The sequence below is a fragment of the Rhinichthys klamathensis genome, unplaced genomic scaffold (assembly GCF_029890125.1).
Source record: "Rhinichthys klamathensis goyatoka isolate OS25496 unplaced genomic scaffold, OSU_Roscu_1.1 h1tg000567l_1, whole genome shotgun sequence".
Lineage (NCBI taxonomy): Eukaryota > Metazoa > Chordata > Actinopteri > Cypriniformes > Leuciscidae > Rhinichthys > Rhinichthys klamathensis.
The window spans coordinates 698,542-719,908 of NW_026607033.1; the positions used below are offsets into that span (position 1 = coordinate 698,542).

General features: G+C 37.1%; 1 protein-coding gene across 2 annotated transcripts in view; it reads left to right on the forward strand.

Moving 5' to 3' along the window:
• adamts17 (ADAM metallopeptidase with thrombospondin type 1 motif, 17) overlaps nucleotides 1-21,367 on the forward strand; it is a 155,096-nt gene that overhangs the window by 115,337 nt on the left and 18,392 nt on the right. For both annotated transcript variants that reach the window (XM_056239563.1, XM_056239564.1), the window contains 4 exons: nucleotides 5,610-5,769; nucleotides 12,597-12,732; nucleotides 14,541-14,745; nucleotides 16,467-16,619. In XM_056239563.1, the coding sequence (XP_056095538.1) occupies nucleotides 5,610-5,769; nucleotides 12,597-12,732; nucleotides 14,541-14,745; nucleotides 16,467-16,619 (654 nt within the window). The remainder of the gene's footprint in view (nucleotides 1-5,609; nucleotides 5,770-12,596; nucleotides 12,733-14,540; nucleotides 14,746-16,466; nucleotides 16,620-21,367) is intronic.

Consider the following 21,367-nt stretch of genomic DNA (forward strand, 5'->3'; position numbering starts at 1 on the left):
TTTCTAATGTGCCTCTGGTCAGCTTTGGAGCTTCTGATCGAGGCTTTTTGTCTGACCTTGAATAACTAAATAGATGCAAAATACTCCAAATTAGGTGAGAAAAATCTGTAGTGTGCACAGGGCCGTATAATCCATAGCATTCAGGCCTTTTGGCCAGTCTTGAACTGAGTGTGAATATTCACTTACAGACCTCACCATGACGTTTCAGTGGCATGTGGTGATCTGTAATTAAAACATAATTCCTTCCTTTTAATTGTTTAATGCAGTGATTTGAAGTTGAATCTCACAAAACCTGTCAAAGTCATATGTACTCAATTCGAAAGGAGAAAAGAAAGAATGATATATTTTGCATAAGGAAAATAAAGACTTTTTTGCCCATTTTTGACCAATGCGATTTTCTTTTTTTACATTTGACATTATTGAGTAAATTTTGCATATGTATTTGTTGTATGCTGATTTAAATGATGGACACATTACAGAAAATGTGTTTAATTTTTATGAATGGCCCTAAAAAAAAATATTTTTATAATTTTACTTGTGATTGTGGGGTGAAATGTGACTTGGACACTGTGTATTTTGTACCTCTTCTGTTGGCGGGCTTGTTGGGTGTTTTAAATGTACTCCTACCTGTTTGGATGTGTTCTTTTGTGTGTAGTTTCATTCATGTCATTAGCCTCAGGCTGATGGGAAGACGGCTCTGTTTGAGAGGCTGATAACCTCCACTGTCTGCACAGTAAGTGAGGAAAATGGCCATGAGATGGATCTTGTGATAAAGTAAAGGGTGTGCTGGAGGCCAGAGTCTAGTCCTTGTCCCTGGAAATGATTATGGGAATGAATGGAAGTGATCTCTCTTTCCTCATGGCATTTTGGTAGCCATTTAAAATCAGACCTTGCGCTTGTTCACAGACCTCTGGAGATGTACTATTTGGCCAAGAGTACGCTGACACCTTATAATGGTTTTAATTAACAGCAGTTGTTTTTCCATTTGATCTTGAAGGTGGTTTGTGGGGTTCATGGGCCAATTGCATAAACTATGTTAATTGAATAGTTCACTTAAAAATGGTTTAAAACAACTTGAGGGTGAGTAAATGATGACAGAGTTTTAATTTTTAAGTGAACTATTCCTTTAAGATTTTGTCGTAATAACTAGTCGGACCAACTAGCAGTTAACCAAGGGATAATCAGTCTTACTTTTCAGATTCAAATTAGACTAATCTATCTTTTTATTTCATTTAACTGAATTTAACAAGTTACCCATCTTGAAGAAAAAAATTGACAACCTTGTAAGACTAGTCTAAGCAGTTTATGCAACCGGCCACATACACTATATTGCCAAAAGTATTGGGACACCCCTCCAAATAATTGAATTCAGGTGTTCCAATCACTTCCATGGCCACAGTTGTATAAAATCAAGCACCTAGGCATTAGTGATGGGAAGTCTGGCTCTTTTCAAAGATTCGTCTCTTTTGGCTCGGCTACCTTAGAAGAGCCGGCTCTTATGGCTCCCAAATGGCTCTTCATGTAGTAGCTGGGAAAGAATACGTGAAAATTCATGAAGATTGGGCACTTCTGGAAAAGTTTTTGATTTTTGGAAGGGTGTTAGGTATGGGCCTAAGGTTTTTAAAAAACCATGGATACAAGTTGGGGTGGTCCCCCTAGTGGCAGTTATCCATAAAATCCAAATTGGCCCCCGCCGAAAAGAGAAAATGTTACATCTCCGCTTCCTTTAGTCTTAAATTGTTGTATAATGTAATTTTCTCTACTTTGTTTGATACAATGAATCCAATTCTGATATATTCTTCTTATTTTAAGTCCATTTCCATGTTAAATCTATTATCATAGTCATATTTACCGCAAATAAACTGTCAATATCTCTGAAAAAGTCACATTGAAATATTACTCAGAGCCCTAGACCCATATTTTTACCTCCAAGGTATGCTTTTCTTTGTTGATTGGACAGGTCACTATAACTATAGTGTCAAAAAACACATGTTGTGAACAAAAGGACCATTGTTGAGGCTTTAATTGAACAGAACTTCAGAACTATGCCACAGTGAAAAGTTATATTAGGCTTTTTACCATGTTAAGGATCAATATTACATTTTAGTCAAATAACACACACACACACAAAAAAACAATACATACTTAAGCATCATTAAAAATTTATGTTTTAAACATCATTTATTAAAAAAAAATTGTTTTACTCTTCATCATTATTAGTACAGCCTCCCTCACACTTGCACAATGTGGTACAGCGAAGTCCAGCTCGGTGGCACTTACAGTTGCCCTCACAGGCAACCACACAGCCACAGTTGAGGAGGAGTGAGCTTCCCTTGCTGACATCTTCAATATCTGTCCAGTATGGCACCCAGACGTTGGTTCTGTCATTCCATTCCCAACCCCACTCACTGGGGTCTGGAATCTCTGGAGTTTTGGAGAGGGACTGCTTCCAGACAAAAGCTGCAGTGTGCAGGGCACGCTTTCCATGCTGGAATAAGGCATGCTGGGTCGGGGGGATTGAATCCAGGGACTTGAGGCCATTAGTGAAAAGAAGCTTACAGGCTTCACTGACTGACTTGACACCGCAGTTCTTACTATACACTCACCTAAAGATTATTAGGAACACCATACTAATACTGTGTTTGAACCCCTTTCGCCTTCAGAACTGCCTTAATTCTACGTGGCATTGATTCAACAAGGTGCTGAAAGCATTCTTTAGAAATGTTGGTCCATATTGATAGGATAGCATCTTGCAGTTGATGGAGATCTAGGGCACGAAGCTCCCGTTCCACCACATCCCAAAGATGCTCTATTGGGTTGAGATCTGGTGACTGTGGGGGCCATTTTAATACAGTGAACTCATTGTCATGTTCAAGAAACCAATTTGAAATGATTCGAGCTTTGTGACATGGTGCATTATCCTGCTGGAAGTAGCCATCAGAGGATGGCTACATGGTGGCCATAAAGGGATGGACATGGTCAGAAACAATGCTCAGGTAGACCGTGGCATTTAAACGATGCCCAATTGGCACTAAGGGGCCTAAAGTGTGCCAAGAAAACATCCCCCACACCATTACAGCACCACCACCAGCCTGCACAGTGGTAACAAGGCATGATGGATCCATGTTCTCATTCTGTTTACGCCAAATTCTGACTCTACCATCTGAATGTCTCAACAGAAATCGAGACTCATCAGACCAGGCACAATTTTCCAGTCTTCAACTGTCCAATTTTGGTGAGCTCTTGCAAATTGTAGCCTCTTTTTCCTATTTGTAGTGGAGATGAGTGGTACCCGGTGGGGTCTTCTGCTGTTGTAGCCCATCCGCCTCAAGGTTGTGCGTGTTGTGGCTTCACAAATGCTTTGCTGCGTTCCTCGGTTGTAACGAGTGGTTATTTCAGTCAAAGTTGCTCTTCTATCAGCTTGAATCAGTCGGCCCATTCTCCTGACCTCTAGCATCAACAAGGCATTTTCGCCCACAGGACTGCCGCATACTGGATGTTTTTCCCTTTTCACACCATTCTTTGTAAACCCTAGAAATGGTTGTGCGTGAAAATCCCAGTAACTGAGCAGATTGTGAAATACTCAGACCGGCCTGTCTGGCACCAACAACCATGCCACGCTCAAAATGGCTTAAATCACCTTTCTTTCCCATTCTGACATTCAGTTTGGAGTTCAGGAGATTGTCTTGACCAGGACCACACCCCTAAATGCATTGAAGCAACTGCCATGTGATTGGTTGATTAGATAATTGTATTAATGAGAAATTGACTCGCATGTGCACTAATTCCAGTGTGAGGCTGGTTGGGTCTTGGGTGATCACAAGGAGGGTGTCGGGGACTTCTGGGTAAGCTGCCCACGCATTCCATGCAGTTTTTTTTTTGCTAATTCCATACATTGCTGATACAACGTCACATCCTTTGAACGCGTGGAAGAGGGGCAGTGCTTGTGCAAGTGTGAGGGCGGCTGTACTAATAATGATGAAGAGTGATTTAAAAAAAAAAAAAAATACATGATGTATAACTATGTATTGTTTTTTTTTGTGTTATTTGACTAAAATGTAATATTGATCCTTAACATGGTGAAAAGCCTAATATAACTTTTCACTGTGGCATAGTTCTGAATTTGTGTTCATTTAAAGCCTCAACAATGGTCCTTTTGGTCACAACATGTGATTTTTGACACTATAGTGATAGTGTCCTGTCCAATCAACAAAGAAAAGCATACATTGGAGGTAAAAATATGGGTCTAGAGGCCGGAATAATATTTCAGTGTGACTTTTTCAGAGATATTGACAGTTTATTTGAGCTAAATATGACTATGATAATAGATTTAACATAGAAATGGACTTAAAATGAGAAGAATATATCAGAATTGGATTCCTTGTATCAAACAAAGTAGAAAAAATACATTATACAACAATTTAAGACTAAAGGAAGCTGAGATATAACCTTTTCTCTTTTCGGCGGGGGCCAATTTGGATTTTATGGATACACCCCAACTTGTATCCATGGATTTTTGAAAACTTGAGGCCTATACCTAACACCCTGCCAAAAATCTAAAACTTTTGCAGAAGTGCCCAATTTTCATGAATTGCATCCTAGCTATAGTATCACTCGGAGCTTTCTATTTTAGCCCAATTTAGCAATTGTGAATGATTTGTGTATTGGTAAGCAATTTTCTATTCAGTGTTTTCATAAAAGCCTTATTTTTTAATGCATTTTCTTCGTTACAAAAAAATACACAGTTACTATTATTTAACATTTTAATAAAACTTTAATTGAACACAGAACCACAGCAAACAAATCAAAGCATTTAATTCCGGCTCCCTCGCCTCTCTTTGTCGCTCTGTGTACCTGGCCTGTACCACTACACTCGCAATCTTCGGAGTGTGTGTCCCCCTTCCTTTCACATAATGGTATGATCCTAGTCTGACCATGTGATTGGCCGCATGGTGTGCCCATCCAAATAAAGTCCTGCCCCAAATAAAGATTCGGCTCTCCCCGACGGGAGTCGGCTCTTCTTCGCTACAAAGAACATTTGTGAAAGAATGGGTCGCTGTCAAGAGATCAGTGAATTAAAGCGTGGTACCGTGACAGGTTGCCACCTGAGCAATAAGTCCATTTGTGAAATTTCCTCACTACTAAATATTCCACGGTCAACTGTTAGTGGTATTATAACAAAGTGGAAGCAATTGGGAACAACAGCAACTCAGCCACGAAGTGGTAGGCCACATAAAATCACAGAGCAGGAGACAAATTCCTTTTTAGGGTTAAAATTCCTGTGATGCAAAGCTGAATTTCCAGCATCATTACTCTAGTCTTCAGTCACATAATCCTTCAAAAGTCATTCTAATATGCTGATTTGCTGCTGAAGAAAGACGTTTTGCTGCCTAATTCTTTGTGGTAACTGATACATTTGGTTTTTCAGATTTATTTTATGAATAGAAAGTTCAACAGCATTTATTTGAAACGGGAACCTTTTGTAATATTATAAATGTATTTACTATCACTTTTCATCAACTTAAAGCATCTTTGCTGATTAAAAGTATTATCTTGGACCAAACTGAATGTAAACAGCCTGAATGCTCTTCATCTCATTTTTCTCCCAGGTTCTGCTGTTCCACGATCAAACGTACGGGATCCACTATGAGTACACGGTTGCCCTGAACCATTCGCAGGAGAACAGCAGCGATTCGGTAAAAGAGCCAGAGCACATGCACCTGTGGACTCACAGCAGCTGGGAGGACTGCAGCGTGCACTGCGGAGGAGGTCAGTGCCGGCTGTTACCCACAATCCCTCTGGGGGGGTTCATTTCTTATTACTCTTTGCAGTTATTCTCGTGAGTATTAGAAGCTGACCAGGAAAGTTTCCAATTCTCTTAAAGGTTTCATGAAATTCCATTTCAGCCTTGGCCTTAAGCTGTTAACGTATACGCCTGCTGCCCAGCTGTCTTTCTGCGATACCGTGTGACTGTTATGGTCAGCACAGCTGTGTGATTATATCTACCAGGTTAAAGCCCCAAAAATAATAATTACTGCTATGAAAAGAGAATGAGGGATATCTCAGACAAATTATATTAGTGCTAATTGACTCGCAAAGGAATGAAACTTGCAGAGAGAGTCATTGTAGAGATGTTGTCAGTGTAAGTCGTCACATGTGGTGGAAGTGTTATTCACTTGAGACTAAACATGTCTTCTGTACGCATAAAATAACCCGACACTGAAGTCTCATTTTCTAAGCCTGTCCGAGCATGACAGTTTTGCTGGTTATATTCACAAAACTGATAGCAGACGAACATTTATCTACAACAGACCGGCATGCAGTCTCATCTAAAATGGATCCCATTTTAATGTTGATCTGCTTGTTTCTTTTATGTGGTTATTACTTACTAAGGGCTGAACGAGAAGTGTCATTGTCTGCGAGAAGTGTTGTATCAGCATTTATATTTGCACACAATAACATATGAGATGATCTGTTTCTAAAGCAATTTTTATGTTTTACTTTTAAATAATGTGTGCTGCTTTGGGTTTTTTAAGGGCATTTCGTACTCAGTGACGAATAGAAAAGCTTTAGGTTTTCAACACAAGCTGGAAATCAGATTCTGGCCTGAAAAAGCTGACAAGAGATTTGCTGTACCTATTTTTGGAAACTTCTAGACACGTTTATGAAATAGTTGTTGCTTTGTGGTCTACATCGTTCCTTAATAATAGGAGGTAAAACTCTCTTCATAACTTATAACTAGATGTCGTCTTTACTTGCTGTTTTAGTCCTGATTAGCAAAGTCTTCAAGGATCCCCAAGAGATTTTCTCAACTGGAAAGGGATTTTGTGAGTGTGTATATATATATATATATATATATATATATATATGGGGCAATAAGTACATAGCCAATGATAATCTACCCACATTCATGCAGAAAATCACAACTCTTCAACAGTGCATGTCAAAGGTTATCTGAAAGTGTTTAGTGAGCCTTTCTTTCAGAGGAGGCCAATTTACAGACAGATGGGAGACACTAAGGACACTCTACTGTACTGGGGTGAAAGTGTGTTGCCTTGGAAACCGTTGTTAAGGGGCTGTAGGAGTGAGACCAGAAGTGTCATGCCCATTCAAACTAATGAGCCCCCTCTGATTTTTGGAGGTAAAGTGGTTGTCAAAGTTAGTATTGTAGCTTTATGTATGGTCACACACTTGAAGGTGTCATTATATTATTATTAACAATTGACCAAAACCAAGCTCAAATGAAGTTTTATCACCAGAGAATGTCAAAGATTTGTCACACATTAGAATGGCCGCATCTGAGGCAGTAAGTGCACTGCATCATGTTTTCATCAACTTACAGGTTACAATGTTTATTGTTGCTATGTAGGCGTTCAGTTTTTCCTGTCGTTTACATTTGGCCAAAAAGTGCTATTCCCAGACTGTATTGGCTATGATGGGAAATACCAGACTAAGACTCTTTTCTACTCAAATACTTAAAACACTAGCCTTTACAAACGTTGTGTTTTTTTTTTTAGTAAAGAAAACACTATTTATTCAAACAACCAGTTCTTTATTTACCCTTGGACTGCAAAGAACCAGAGACCGTTTCTAAAATGTGTGCAGCACTTCATTCTAAATGGAGGCGGGTGGAGCTACTCTATTACCCCTTTTCCACCAAAGCATTTTAAAAGCCGGTTCGGAGCCGGTGCCTACTCGCGAACCAGTTCTTTGTGTTTCGACACCCAAAGAACCGGTTCTCGGCCAGGAAAATTGGTTCCAAAGCGGCACCAACTCTTTGCTGGACTAAAACCGTTCTTTTACCACGTCATGCTTACGTCGGGGGCTGGGGGCGGGGTTATTGTGACCAACAACACGACGGGAATAGGAAAGCTAAGACGTATGGCGACGTACACAGTGACGTAACGACGTCGTTCACTTGGCTCTCTAGTCAGTGGAAAAACAAACAGGTTATGAGAAGGTTCGCGAGTTGAACCAACTTTGAACCATCACCAGTTCCGAACCGGTTCTTTTTTTGGTGGAAACGAGGTATATGAGGTTTTGGGGATCAGTTTGAGGATCCACTGGAGTTACGAAGTTTAGTCACAAGCTCCTCAAATCCAGCCCTGGAGGGCCACTGTTTGACCACCTATCTGCAATTTTCTAGTAACTTTGAAGACCCTGATTAGCTGGTTTAATTGTGTTTGATTAGGGTTAGAAATAAACTCTGCAGGGCAGTGGCCCTCTAGGACCAGATTTGAGGAACCCTGGTATAAAGTATAGGGGAGGGGAGGGGGGGGGGGGGGGGGGGGGGGGGGGGAAGTAACAAAAAAAAATGTTAATAACTGGTATTTTTTCTAATCTAACTGAAGGAACACAAGCACAGAAATGTTAAAATATTGAATCTGCCTGGAGTAAACCGATTGATTTTTTTTTTTTGTGAGTTTCTTATCGGTTTACTGCCTTCTAAGTGCAAGTTTTATATTTGCATGTTGCTGACGGTGCTATAAATGCATAGCACACTATGTACAATAGTACATTTTTAATTAGATTTAACCATTTGGTAACACTTTATAATAACTGCATGCTATTAATCATTTGTTAAGCATGAGTAAACAGTTAATTCATCATTTATAAAGCATTAATAGACATTAATAAGCAGTTTATAAATACAGCTATAAATGCTTTTTTTCTTGATTTATAAGCATATCTATAATGCGTTTAATAATTGTATTTTCATACTTTGTTAATGATCAATTAATAATTTCTAAATGAAGTATAGCATTATTTACAAACAAGAGTTGTCAGTCGTTCATAAGATCACTTAGAAAGTGTAAGTAAATGTAGTAAATACAGGTAGTTATAAAGCATTTAGTAGTGGTCAGTTAACTATTTTGTGAGCTAATCTAAAGTGAGGACTATTCAGGCCTTGTAAAGCATTTATAAAGGAGATTTGAAGGCGCATCAATCTTCTAAACAGTAAAATGTAACAAACACAACACAGTGATACAGAACATAGAAATATTTAACAGCCTTTAAATCTCCTTTATAAATGCTTTACAAGGCATGAATAGTCCTCACTTTAGATGAGCTCACAAACATAGTTAACTGACCACTACTAAATGCTTTATAACTACCCGAATTAACCCTGAATTACAGCATAAATACATGTTAATAAAGCATTTATTAACACACTAAGTAACCATCACTATATGTCTGAATAATAAGATGAATGAATGTACATTTAAATAGTTTATTAATCATTTACTTACACGTTCTAAGTAATCTTATGAACCACTGAAAACTCTTAAATAACTGGTTTATAAAAAATGCAATTATTCATTTAGAAATAATAAATTGATCATTAATAAAGGATGAAAATACAATTATTAAATAAATTATAGATATGCTTGTAAATCAAGAAGAAAGCATTTATAGCTGTATTTATAAACTGCTTATTAATGTCTATTAATGCTTTATGAATGATGAATTAACTGTTTACTCATGCTTAACTAATGATTATTAGCGTGTAGTTATTATAAAGTGTTACCAACCATGTTTATCATTTTGTTATTAAATGAAATATACACTAATGCTCAAAAGTTTGGGGTTGGTTTTTTTAATGTTTTTGAAAGAAGTCTTGTACGCTTACCAAGGCTGCATTTATTTGATCAAAAATACAGTAAAATACAGTAATATTTTGAAATATTATTACAATTTAAAATAACTATTTTCTATTTCAATATATTTAAAAAAAAATTTCATTTATTTCTGTGACGCAAAGCTGAATTTTAAGCATCATTACTCCAGTCTTCAGTGTCACATGATCCTTCAGAATACATTCTAATATGCTGATTTTCTGCACAAGAATAATTTCTTATTATTGAAAACAGTTGGGCAGCTTAATATTTTTGTTGAAACTGATACTTTTTTTCAGAATTCTTTGATGAATATAAAGTTCAAAAGAACAGCATTTATTTGAAATGGAAATCTTTTGTAACATTAATGGCTTTACTGTTGTCACCGTTGGTTCCTGAAGAGACGAAACAGGATCTAAGTGCAGCAGTCTTTATTTAGAAATAAACTCAAATCTTCACTAAACAGAATCTCTGGAACAAGATCAGGAACAGAACAAACAACTTAACAAAACATAGACCTGAACGACACACAGGGCTTAAATAGACAGAACAATCCAATCAAAGAAATTTAAAACACCTGTGACAACTAAATCAAACCATTTGTAACCTAGGAGACTAACAGGCAGGGAACCGGAGGATGACAGGACTAATTAACAGAGCAAGAAAAACAACCTATACAGACATGAACAGAACAGAAAACATGACCAAACTCAAAACGTGACAACTGTCACTTTTGACCAATAATGCATTCTTGCTTAATAAAAATTTGAATAAAAAAATCTTATTGACTCCAAACTTTTGAATGGTATAATGTAAGTATAGGCCTATTTGTAGTCAATGTTCCACTCGACTCCATCTTTCAGTAGAGTTTGGTTGGCATGTTGCTAAGCTTCCATCAATCATGATTCAATAATAAGAATAAAAATTGTTAGTTTGCAATTTTTATATCAGCATTGTTCATTGTTAAAAGACATTCCACAGTGACTTTTTTTGCAATGCATTGTGGGATTGACTTATCCATGAATGATACATGACATGTGATGCTGCCTTACAACAGGAACAGGCTTTGCATCTGGGACACCCATATGATGCCTAAAATGCTGACTAGGTACTGGGCAGCACACTTTTTGGAACAGAACTAGTCTCTCTTTCTCTTAGGCTGCCCTTCTCCGCTCGTTGCTCTGAGGAATTAATGATCTCGATTTCTGACTGCTCGTGGTTTTTCTTGGCAAACATAGAACAACACAAAATTAATGACATGGCTAATCCTACAGTCTGGCATGCCGCCACCCTCTGAAGTAACAACAACATTAAGAATTCACAGCAAATTAAAGGTCCCGAGCAAATTCAGTGCCGAGTTGGTGCTTCCCCCAGCTGCTAATTTGGTCTTGACCAAACACCCCCGACTCCATAGATGACCACTAGGAATAACTTTGTATTGTTATCTCTAATTTGAAATGTTTTGTTCTGCAAATACCTGAAATCAGACATGGCTGGTTGGGAGGTCAAAGTGGACCAGACAGGATCAGATGGTATGAAGGCGCTCACACGTGCCAGAGAAAACACTGTTTCTCCTGTTGTGGTTAAACACCCCCAGTACAGAGTTACTGCAGTGCTTGCCAGAGCCCTCGACGCAATCCAAACATTAACATCCTTAGTGGATTGTTTGTAAACTCGTGCAGGCGTCTCAAAGCGGCCATAAAGACAATTATTATTATACAACCATGTTTGTTTTTTTCTTTTAGGGAAGTTTGAGCAGTTGCTTATGACATCTAAATCAACTGCTATAGACAGTTCTGGCTCTAAAATCTGATTGGATGGAGTATTAATGTAGAATGTGATCTAGTGTACGGTGTATAATATTATTAAGAAATATTATTAGTGCATACTATTTATTTTATTGTTATTTTAAAATGTAATTGCTTATTAAGCATTTTCTATTACGTTTGTTTAATTATTTATTAAGTTATAATTAGTTATTAGTTATAAATAGTTAAATATATAATATATAAAATAGATAACCGTCACATTCACGTCTTGTCTAGTTCATAGTTTCATTGTCATGTTCTTTTTAGTTTAGTTTGCATCGTTTTCCCTGTCACCTTTTGCCTGAGTTCTCGTTCGTAGTTTGTTGTCATGGTTTCTGATTGAGTTCTGCACCTGTTTCTTGTTCCGTTGATCATTCGTTCTGTGTATTTAAGCCCTCAGTTATTTCTGTTCATGGTTCAGTCTCGTCAATGTTAATGTGTAGTGTGTTTGGTTATTCTTGGTGTTTATTAAAAATATCTAACGTTCATTCTGCATCATGCATCGTTCTGGTCTTTTGGATTAAGTCAGTCGTGACAATCACATTCCTGTAGTTCAAACAGTAGAGCATGACACCTGCAAAGCCAAGATCATGAGTTCGATTTTTTTGAATGCATGAACTAAAAAACACATTTATCTTCAGTGCAATGTAAGTCACTTTGGATAAAGGTGTCTGCCAAATGCAATAATGTAAATGTGGAGAGTTATTAATAAAGATACTATTATTAATGTTATTGCAAATTTTAATTATATACATTTATTTGTTAAACATTATTTAAATTATTTATTAAAGCTAGTTTACAGTGCGAGATATTAAAATATTATTAATAATATTAAATACTATTTATATATTATTAATTTACTAAATCGAATTATTTATTAAGCATTGTTGTTTTTATTAGAACTATAATTGAATGTTGCATTTATGTAAAACGTACAGTCATAAGTGTGGGTACATTAGCTATTTACAGTTGTTTTTATTACAGTTATTTATTGTTAAAATAATTGATGTTTTTATTATATATATGACTGACACATTGCCTCTTGTATCAAATTTCTTTAATTTTCAAGACATGCGTAATAAAAATAAGTACTCAAATTAATTTACAATTGTATTGTAAACCCTGAGTGACTTTTAATTTATGTCTAAGAAAATGTTTTGTTTTGTTTCAGGAGAGAGAAGGACTGTGGTGTCGTGCATGAAAATCGTTAACAAGACCATGACTCAAGTAAACGACAGCTACTGTCAGGTGCAGAACAGACCTTCACCTCAAATCCGCTCGTGTAACATCCACCCCTGCCAATACAGGTACCAGCTACACCAAAATAGAGCATTTTACCTGATGTGTGTGTGAGCTGTGCATTTTTGTGCTGTCAGCTTACACAAAACAAGAGCCTGAGTTTTGGAGCAGAGCCTGGTTCTCCTCTCTTTTTCTGGATTCAACAAACAAATTGTGGATAATGTTCCCAACAAATCCACACAGGACAAAAGACTTCCAAACATAATACGAAACCTATTCTGTTGCCGTCATCTCTATACAGATGAAAGCCGTGACAAAACTTGAGTAATGATCCTTGAGGAAGAACATGCATCAGAGAAATGATTCTTGGCAATTAGCTGTACTGCTTTTCAAATGATATACATTTGTCCCGGGAATACGTATCCTCTCATTAAACTCAAGAATCAATATTTTTCTCTCTCTCTCTCTCTCTCTCTCTCTCTCTCTCTCTCTCTCTCTCTCTCTCTCTCTCTCTCTCTCTCTCTCTCTCTCTCTCTCTCTCTCTCTCTCTCTCTCTCTCTCTCTCTCTCTCTCTCTCTCTCTCTCTCTCTCTCTCTCTCTCTCTCTCTCTCTCTCTCTCTCTCTCTGGTCAGTTTATTACAAGTTTGACCTTTTCTTTTGATGCAATTGAATCTTTTAAATGTCAATTGCAGATTATTGTTTGTTTTTTTTACCCATACTTCAGATCATGCTAGCTTGCAGTAGTGTCATAATTAAATAGAAATATAATGTGTGATAAAAATCAGATTGCTCTGATTCTTTTAAGAGGCAAATTTGCCTCACATTACACACTTTAGAGGAGATGGAATGAAAAATATTGATGTGAAGTTGTTAATTCAATGCAGAAAATGCTGGTTCACTTGAGTGAACAGGAGATAAATATCATGCTTACAGAATTATAACTTAATTTATACATTTTTCTTGATCTAACAGTACAGGCCTGTTCACACCAAGAATGATAAATATAACGATAACTATAAAAGCATCCACACCAACGGACGATAATATTATGTTTATTCTAAGCTCGTGCTTCAGGGTATAAATTTCAATATTTTTATTGTTTATGAGCTGGAAAAACAGTGATTCCAACAATATTATTCCTCTATGCCGCTATTGTTACAGTTTTGTTGTGGACTGCGAGTTATGGGTTATGGTTATAGTTATCGCTCTTGATGTAAATGGATCTTAATTCAGTATTTAAATCATGTAAAAATATATTTAAAGAAATTCTCAGTGGTTGCTATGTGGATGCTTCTTGGTCCATTCTGATCTCTAGATATGGCACATGTGGCGTTTTTCCCCCACTCCTTTTTTATTGTTCACCAGATGTAAGTGTCACTTAGAAAAGTAATTGCACACCTCTTTTTCTGTCTATAACTGCAAAATTGGTTTTGGTGCTTGTAAGAATGAGATCTAATTGAGTGTTGGACAGAACAGCTTACTGTAGGTTTCCAGATGTCTCGCTGTCATCTTTCATTGTGTCGTTTAAGCAGTTTATAAATACAGCTCTGTTTTTATTCTCTTTTTCATCTGTTGAGATTTTCTGCACATAAATCACAAGTTCATTTCATGACCACTTATGTGACAATAAAGATAATCATCTGTTATATTCAGTCATACTGCAAACTGATACTTAAAACATCTATATTTTATTATGTTTCCTGATTAAAGGAGTTGGTAAATTGTAGCGTATGGTGTGGGTGGTATTATTCGTCACATTACAGAAGTAATGTGTAAAGGGTTGTACAGGGTTGCAAATGGCTTCACACATTGACTTTAAGTACTTGTATCAGTGACAGTGTATCAGTGTCTTCTCTACCTTTTCTGTCCCTCTCAGGTGGGTCACTGGCGCTTGGACGCAGTGTTCAGTAACCTGCGGTAAAGGCTTGCAGCAGAGGGAAGTTGGCTGCGTGTATCAGCTGCAAAATGGCACATACATTCCCACCAGAGACCTGTACTGTCTCAGCTCCAAACCAGCTGGCGTACAGCACTGCGAGGGACGCCACTGCCTCACCGTGTGGGAGGCCTCCGAATGGTCCAAGGTTTGAGCTTAAGTCAGCAGAAATTATTTAAATACCACATCATGGACAACAGGATTGTGCTCTTACTTTTGTGAAATACATTTGATCTACCGTTTAAACATATTTTAAGAGGCCCTTTCACTTATAAAGAAATGTTTAAGTGGGTGAAATGTTCAGAAATGTGGGTGGCCCTTTATAAAACAGGGTGGGAAAAGCATACAGTATGAAAACTACACACCAAATTACCAAGAAAAAATAAAACTCAGCACAGTTTCAAGTTCAAAGTTTCAAAACAGCAAACAGCAACTTTCCACAAAAAAATTCCACAAACTTAAGTTATGTTTGTCATAACCCGGCTCAAAGGCCATGACAAATTCAAAGAGGACGCGAAAGATTGCTAAAAGTAAACATTTATTGTAATAACTTAAACAATAAAACTAATAAGTAACAGCAAGTAGCGCGTGTTGGTCAGTGACATCAGTGGTGTAAATGTGGATGAGTGACTATTGCAAAGTTGAGTGTTGAAAAATAAAGGTAACAGAACATAATATAATCAACAACGAAACAAAGATGCGCTGCTGGCAGGAGTGAGACCAGATCAGAGAGAGCGAGAGATTCAAAGGGCCGGAGTATTTATCTTCCCACAGCATCTAGCGCAGGTGCTCCCAATCTGGCGCTGATACCTTCAAAGACAAAAGGGAAACAGTGAACTGCCCAACACCACACAGCAAAACACCCAACTATGCATGGCCGTCACATGTTGCTGCTTTAAATTAAGTATAAGCAAATTGCCTGTACAAGTCATTTCAACTTAAATTATATTAAATTTAAAACTCCATTTTTATTTATTTTTTACAAATATTTCAAAAAATCAAGTTGAATCTCAAATAACTTATTAAAGAAAGTTGAAATTGCTTAAATTATTTTTATGAGTTGAAGTAATGTAAATGTTGCTATGAATATTTTTTTTACAGTGAATGGAAAAAACATTAAAATGGCTCTTCCTTTTTCTATCAAGTATGTCAGTATAAATATTGAATTTGTGTTTAGAATTTTTTAACTATAAACATTGAGAAAATGTTTGTACTTACCTTTACATGTACTCCTGCAATATTAGTCTGAGACGACGGAATTTCTGGTTAAAACATGTCTCATTAAAGGAATCACCCGGATTCACTGCTAGCCTTGGTTTCTTTCAGCATTTGTGTGCTGCGTTTTTAGAATGCAGCTAAAGATGTGAGGCAGGAACACAATGGTCAAAAACGTCCATCTAGCGCATGTTTACTTAGAATAACAATAGAAAAGCTGTGCTATAGAATTCAGAAACACATTCTGTATGAATGGCTCTGTATGATGTTAGAATGAGCACATATAAAGCCCCTTTTATGAGACACATCCTGTACCATTGGACTTAAATGTTTTCTGAGGTCACCTGAAATGTGCTTGTGTCTGTGGGGCTTTGTCCTGGCCTATGGAGGGCACTGTGGTCGTTTTTCAGCCTCTGCATTTCATTTCAGATTTTCATGTTGTTGATATTGTAAGCACTTCATTAGAGTGGATTCAGTCAGTGGAGAGAAGCGTTAGTGAGACTCCACAGGATGTCTGTTTTAATGACCAGCACTCTTCCCATCTCTTGCTTATGTCTTAATTTATCTCCATCCTTCTTTGCACCCAATTGCTCTCTTATTTTCCTCATGTTATACTCTGACTCGCTGAATTCTCCTTGTCTTCGTTTGTCCCAGTGTTCCTCGGAATGTGGTCGCGGCAGCAGAAAGCGGACAGTGACCTGCACCAATCCTCAGGGTCTCTGTGATCCCGTGTCTCGTCCCACAGAGGAGGAGATGTGTGAGGATCAATCCAAATGTTACGAGTGGAAAACCGGTGAATGGTCTAAGGTAGGGTCAGCAAACAGTCAGATATAGAAGTGAAATTTTAAAAGTCTGGGTCAGTAAGAGTTTTTTAAAGAAATGTATACTTTTACTCACCAAGGATGCATTAAACGTTTTAAAAGTGACAGTAAAAACATGTATAATGTTACAAAATATTTCTAAATGAAAAACTTTCTATTCATCAAAAAATCCTGAAAAAAGCACATCATGATTTCCACAAAATCATTAAGCAGCACAACTGTTTTCAATGTTGATAATAATAAGAAATGTTTCTTGAGTAGCAAATCCACATATTAAAAGGATTTCTGAAAGGATCATGTGACACTGAAGACTGGAGCAATGATGCTGACAATGCAGCATTGCTGTCACAAAAAATCACTTAATAGCCACTTCTGTGTAAAGATGTATCCAAATTAACAACGTCTTCGCCATGACAACACAAAGCCAAGAAACCTAGTACACTAAAAAAAAAGCAGTTTTGCAGCTCAAATAATGCACACGTTTTAGCGGAGACATCTAGAAACATAAGCTTCACATTTCTGCGATTAAATACTCCAAAAACTGTCCCCATTTACTTCCATTATAAGCACATCATTGCTTTTTTTAAACAAAAATTAGGGATAAATGAAAATATATATGGTAATCAGCATTTTTCTACAAATGCTTTCAGTTGAGTTTAACTTGTGCTGAACCCGAAGTATTCCTCTTCATAACGCATTCTGCATGTGTACAGAGATCTTCAGCTGAATCAGTGTTTGTTGCATTGTCACATGTGATGCATTTGGGCTGTCACTGGTTACCTTGCGTCAGCCCCAGTGGAGCTGACTGCTACGGCCCAGGGTCGGCATCATGCCTTTAAAGCAGCATCTGTCTTGTTCCTTCTTTCTCCTGAGGTTGGCGTTCCTCAGTAATGAGCTCTCGCCATCTCAGTGCAGACACACCATTATCATAGTGCGGCTGCTTATGGCTCAAGTGCACAGGGTGGAAGTAAACTTTTGTCGTAGGACATTTGGGAAAAATGCTCATCCAATTTATATTTTTCCTTAGCCAATGTTGATATAGGGTCGTCGATGATCAATATAACGCTGTTTACACCAGAAGATGAAATGTAAACTACGGGTAATAGTAATAGTCTACTATTAGTGCACAGGTGTTTTGTGTCCTGTATTTTAGCATGGCAAGAATTGCTGCAAATTGATCAACCAGATTCTAGGTGCAAATTTATGCATTTTATAAAATAAAATATAACAAGAAATGTAATTGCTTCAAGCAGCAATTATCAGGGTCAAACACTGGAATGGCAGCAAGTGTTTTGCTTTTATTTGACTTTACAGATTTTTGATTAATTTGAGGCACCGGGGACCATGGATTCCATTGAATGCATGTTTTCACGATGTAAAGCATTGACAAGATACAACATCAAAGCTACACCGTCAGTTACATTTGCTATCAAGTTTGTTTATTTATGTTGTTTATTGGAGATAAATAGGGAATTAAATTATCTTTGGACATTCAGGTTTAGGTGAAGGAGAAAAGCAAATAAACTGTTTCTGATATCATTCAAAATGGCAGACAGGTACAGTAATATAACAGAACTTGATAAACTCTGCAATATTAAAAAACAAGAAGCTAAATCTACATCATAGTAGTTTTATGAAGTTTACACTTGTACATTTTTATATGCGTTTTTACCTTATACCTATTTAATTAAAAATGTCATAACTTGCTATTCCTCTGATATGCACACACGATGCCAATGGTGTACATTACATGCAATCTGCATTTATTTGATAAAAAATACAATAAAAACAGTGATATTGTTACATAAATATTATTGCAGTTTAAAATAACTTTTGTAATTGTATATATTTTAAAAGAAATTTATTCCTGTGATGCTCAAGCTGAATTTTCAGCATCATTACTCCAGTCTTCAGTGTCACATGATCTTTCAGCAAAATTGATTTGCTGCTCAAGATCATTGCTTATTATCAATAGCTGCTTTTTTACCATCGAACCAAACCATCGGTTCTTATTCCTTAACCGTTCTCTCCCGTGCCGAACTGGCCCGGCCGGTTTCATTTTCCACTGTGGGGTTGATAACGTAGCCCTTTGGAATGTAATACAAATGCGTCAGTCGTTACCTTAGTAACGCAAGAGTTTACAGACGATATGAGATGTAAATGGTGACCGCCTTATGGTTGTTTATTATTATCTTGCGTAAACTTGTTCTTCTCTCAAAGTACGCTTGGCCAGCTTCAGACAAACTGGCATCAGACAAGTGACCAATCCTGAGTGGCGACGTCACTACACACATTCTACCAGCACACTTCCGGGCTGAGAATGGTTTGTAAAAGTGCCGTGCCGAACCAAGCTCAAGTGGAAATTACCGTAACCGTTCCTTACCATTCTAAGAACGATCGGCCCGACGGTGGAATATTGGCTAATGCTGAAAAGCTTAACATTTTTGTGGACACTGATATATCTTTTTTAGGATTCTTTGAAAAGAAAGTTCAAAAGAACATAATAATGTAATATTTCTATTTCAAATATAAATGTCTTTACTGTCAATTTTGATCAATTTAATGCATCCTTACTACATAAAAATATTAATTTCTTTAAAAAAATGGTACTGACCGCAAACTTAATTGGTAGTGTATGCGAGGCAGCACTACGGTCAATCGTATTCAGTTCACCCTCTGTTCAAATATCCAACACTCTCTTTTCACAAGCCAATTAACAACCGAGGACTGAAATCAAGTTCCATTTCATGTTCAATTAGCCATTTCACTCAGAAATATGGCACAATATGGTAGTAAAGTCAGTTGTAATTTCCATTTCGTGCTATCTAAAGTTTCATTTTAGATGCATGAGCTGTGTTAATTTTTGTAGCAATATTACATTGCCCTGGATGACTTTCAAGACTCAACGACAAATTGGAGCATCAGGATGTGTTGTAGGTTCCTGTTTGGGGTTTATGTTTCCCACTGAGCTTCACCTTACCATCGTCCCCCATCAGAGGCCACAGATGTTGAAGTTGTTTGAAATGGAGGCTTGCTGAGACGTTTGAAGGTTGTTCCTCATAAGGATTATGTTTCAGACTGAGGGTCTGCGGTTGGGCCGAATGGTGGGATTGATTTTTGGTGAAGGCGTGTCTGATCTCAACTTCACGCCGAAGATTAATTTTGCATTAAATGTTTCTTTTGCATTTTATCAATGCCTAAAAAAATATGATTAAATCATTGCATGGCCTGTTGTGGTTTACTGCTTATTTTACGTGTGTCGAGAGGCTCTCAGTGTTCACTATACAAGGCTCTGCACAAATTGTTTGTGAAGCCGGCTGTAGCGTTTTGGGGGCAGAATGAGAGGAAAATAGATTCTCTCATTAGTGAGATGTTGGTGCAGAAAGCATCTGATATTTCTGCATGTGTCATGTATTTATGTAAAGAGCAGATGTTCCCTCTGTAGACCTCTTCCTTTTCATTTCAGTGATCTGCAGCTTTCCCAGTGAAAGACAAGCTACTATCACACCAGAAACTGAACTACACTGGAAAACATTTAGTGTGAATTTACTGCATATTACTTCACTCATTTTTACAGTAGTAGTTCTATAATTTATTACTACCACGACCGTATCCTGCGAAAGTGAAGTGAAAGTGACGTGAAGGCCAAGTATGGCAACCCATACTCGGAATTTGTCCTCTGCGTTTAACCCATCCAAGTTAATGCACACATTAGGAGTAGTTAGTAGTGAGCACACAGACACACTGCAAACCGTGATACACACCTGGAGCAGTGGGCAAACATTATGCTCTGGCGCCCGGGGAGTGATTAGGGGTTAGGTGCCTAGCTCAAGGGCACCTCAGTCATTTCCTGCCGGTACTGGAATCCAACCAGTAACCTTTGGGTTAACAGTCAGACCTGACTGCCCTACTGTGACCTCACAGTAAACAGGACGTGACTGTGATGTTGTATGTGTGTGTACTGTAGTACAGCAATCTCTTGTATACTGTATTTATAGATTAACTATCTATGAGAATATTGTGCTGGAATTCCCAGAATGCACTGCTGCAGGGGTTATTTTAGTATTGTTTAAAATTAAGATTTTATTATTTTGATTAATATTTTGAATTAGCTCTTATTTTTTTCACGTTTTCATTTTAGTTTTAGTAATTTTGTTATGTGCTTTTGTCATTTTTTTAAAAATATTTTTGTTTAGCTATAATTTATTTATATTTCTCTTTTTTTGTTTGTTTAAATAATTTAATTCAAATTAAATCTATTTTATTTAAATTTGCTTGCCTTAGACAACATTTCTATGTTTTGTAAGTTTTAAGATCTTCATCTAATAATTATATTTTATTTCAGCCTTTTTTCACATAACGAAAACAATTTTTAATACACTGTAAGAAAAAAACAAACATATAATGTCCTGGCAGAAAATGACCAGTACCTTGTCCATTAACTGGCATTCAGGCATGTCCTTCAACTCTAAAACAAAACACAATGAAATTACTAATTCAATATACAGGTAAAATTCATGTGGAAAAAAAAAACAATACAGAAAATTCCTTCATATTAACAGTACATTGTGACGTACTTTTACAAATATTTCTTAGGGCCGGTTCACACAGAACGTGTTTTTGCTGTTACATAATACAGTTGCAGCATTTGATGGGAGACTTAAAGTCACTAATTACACTTTTAACACTATTTTACACTATTCTGTTTTAATTATTGTTATTTCTTATGATTAT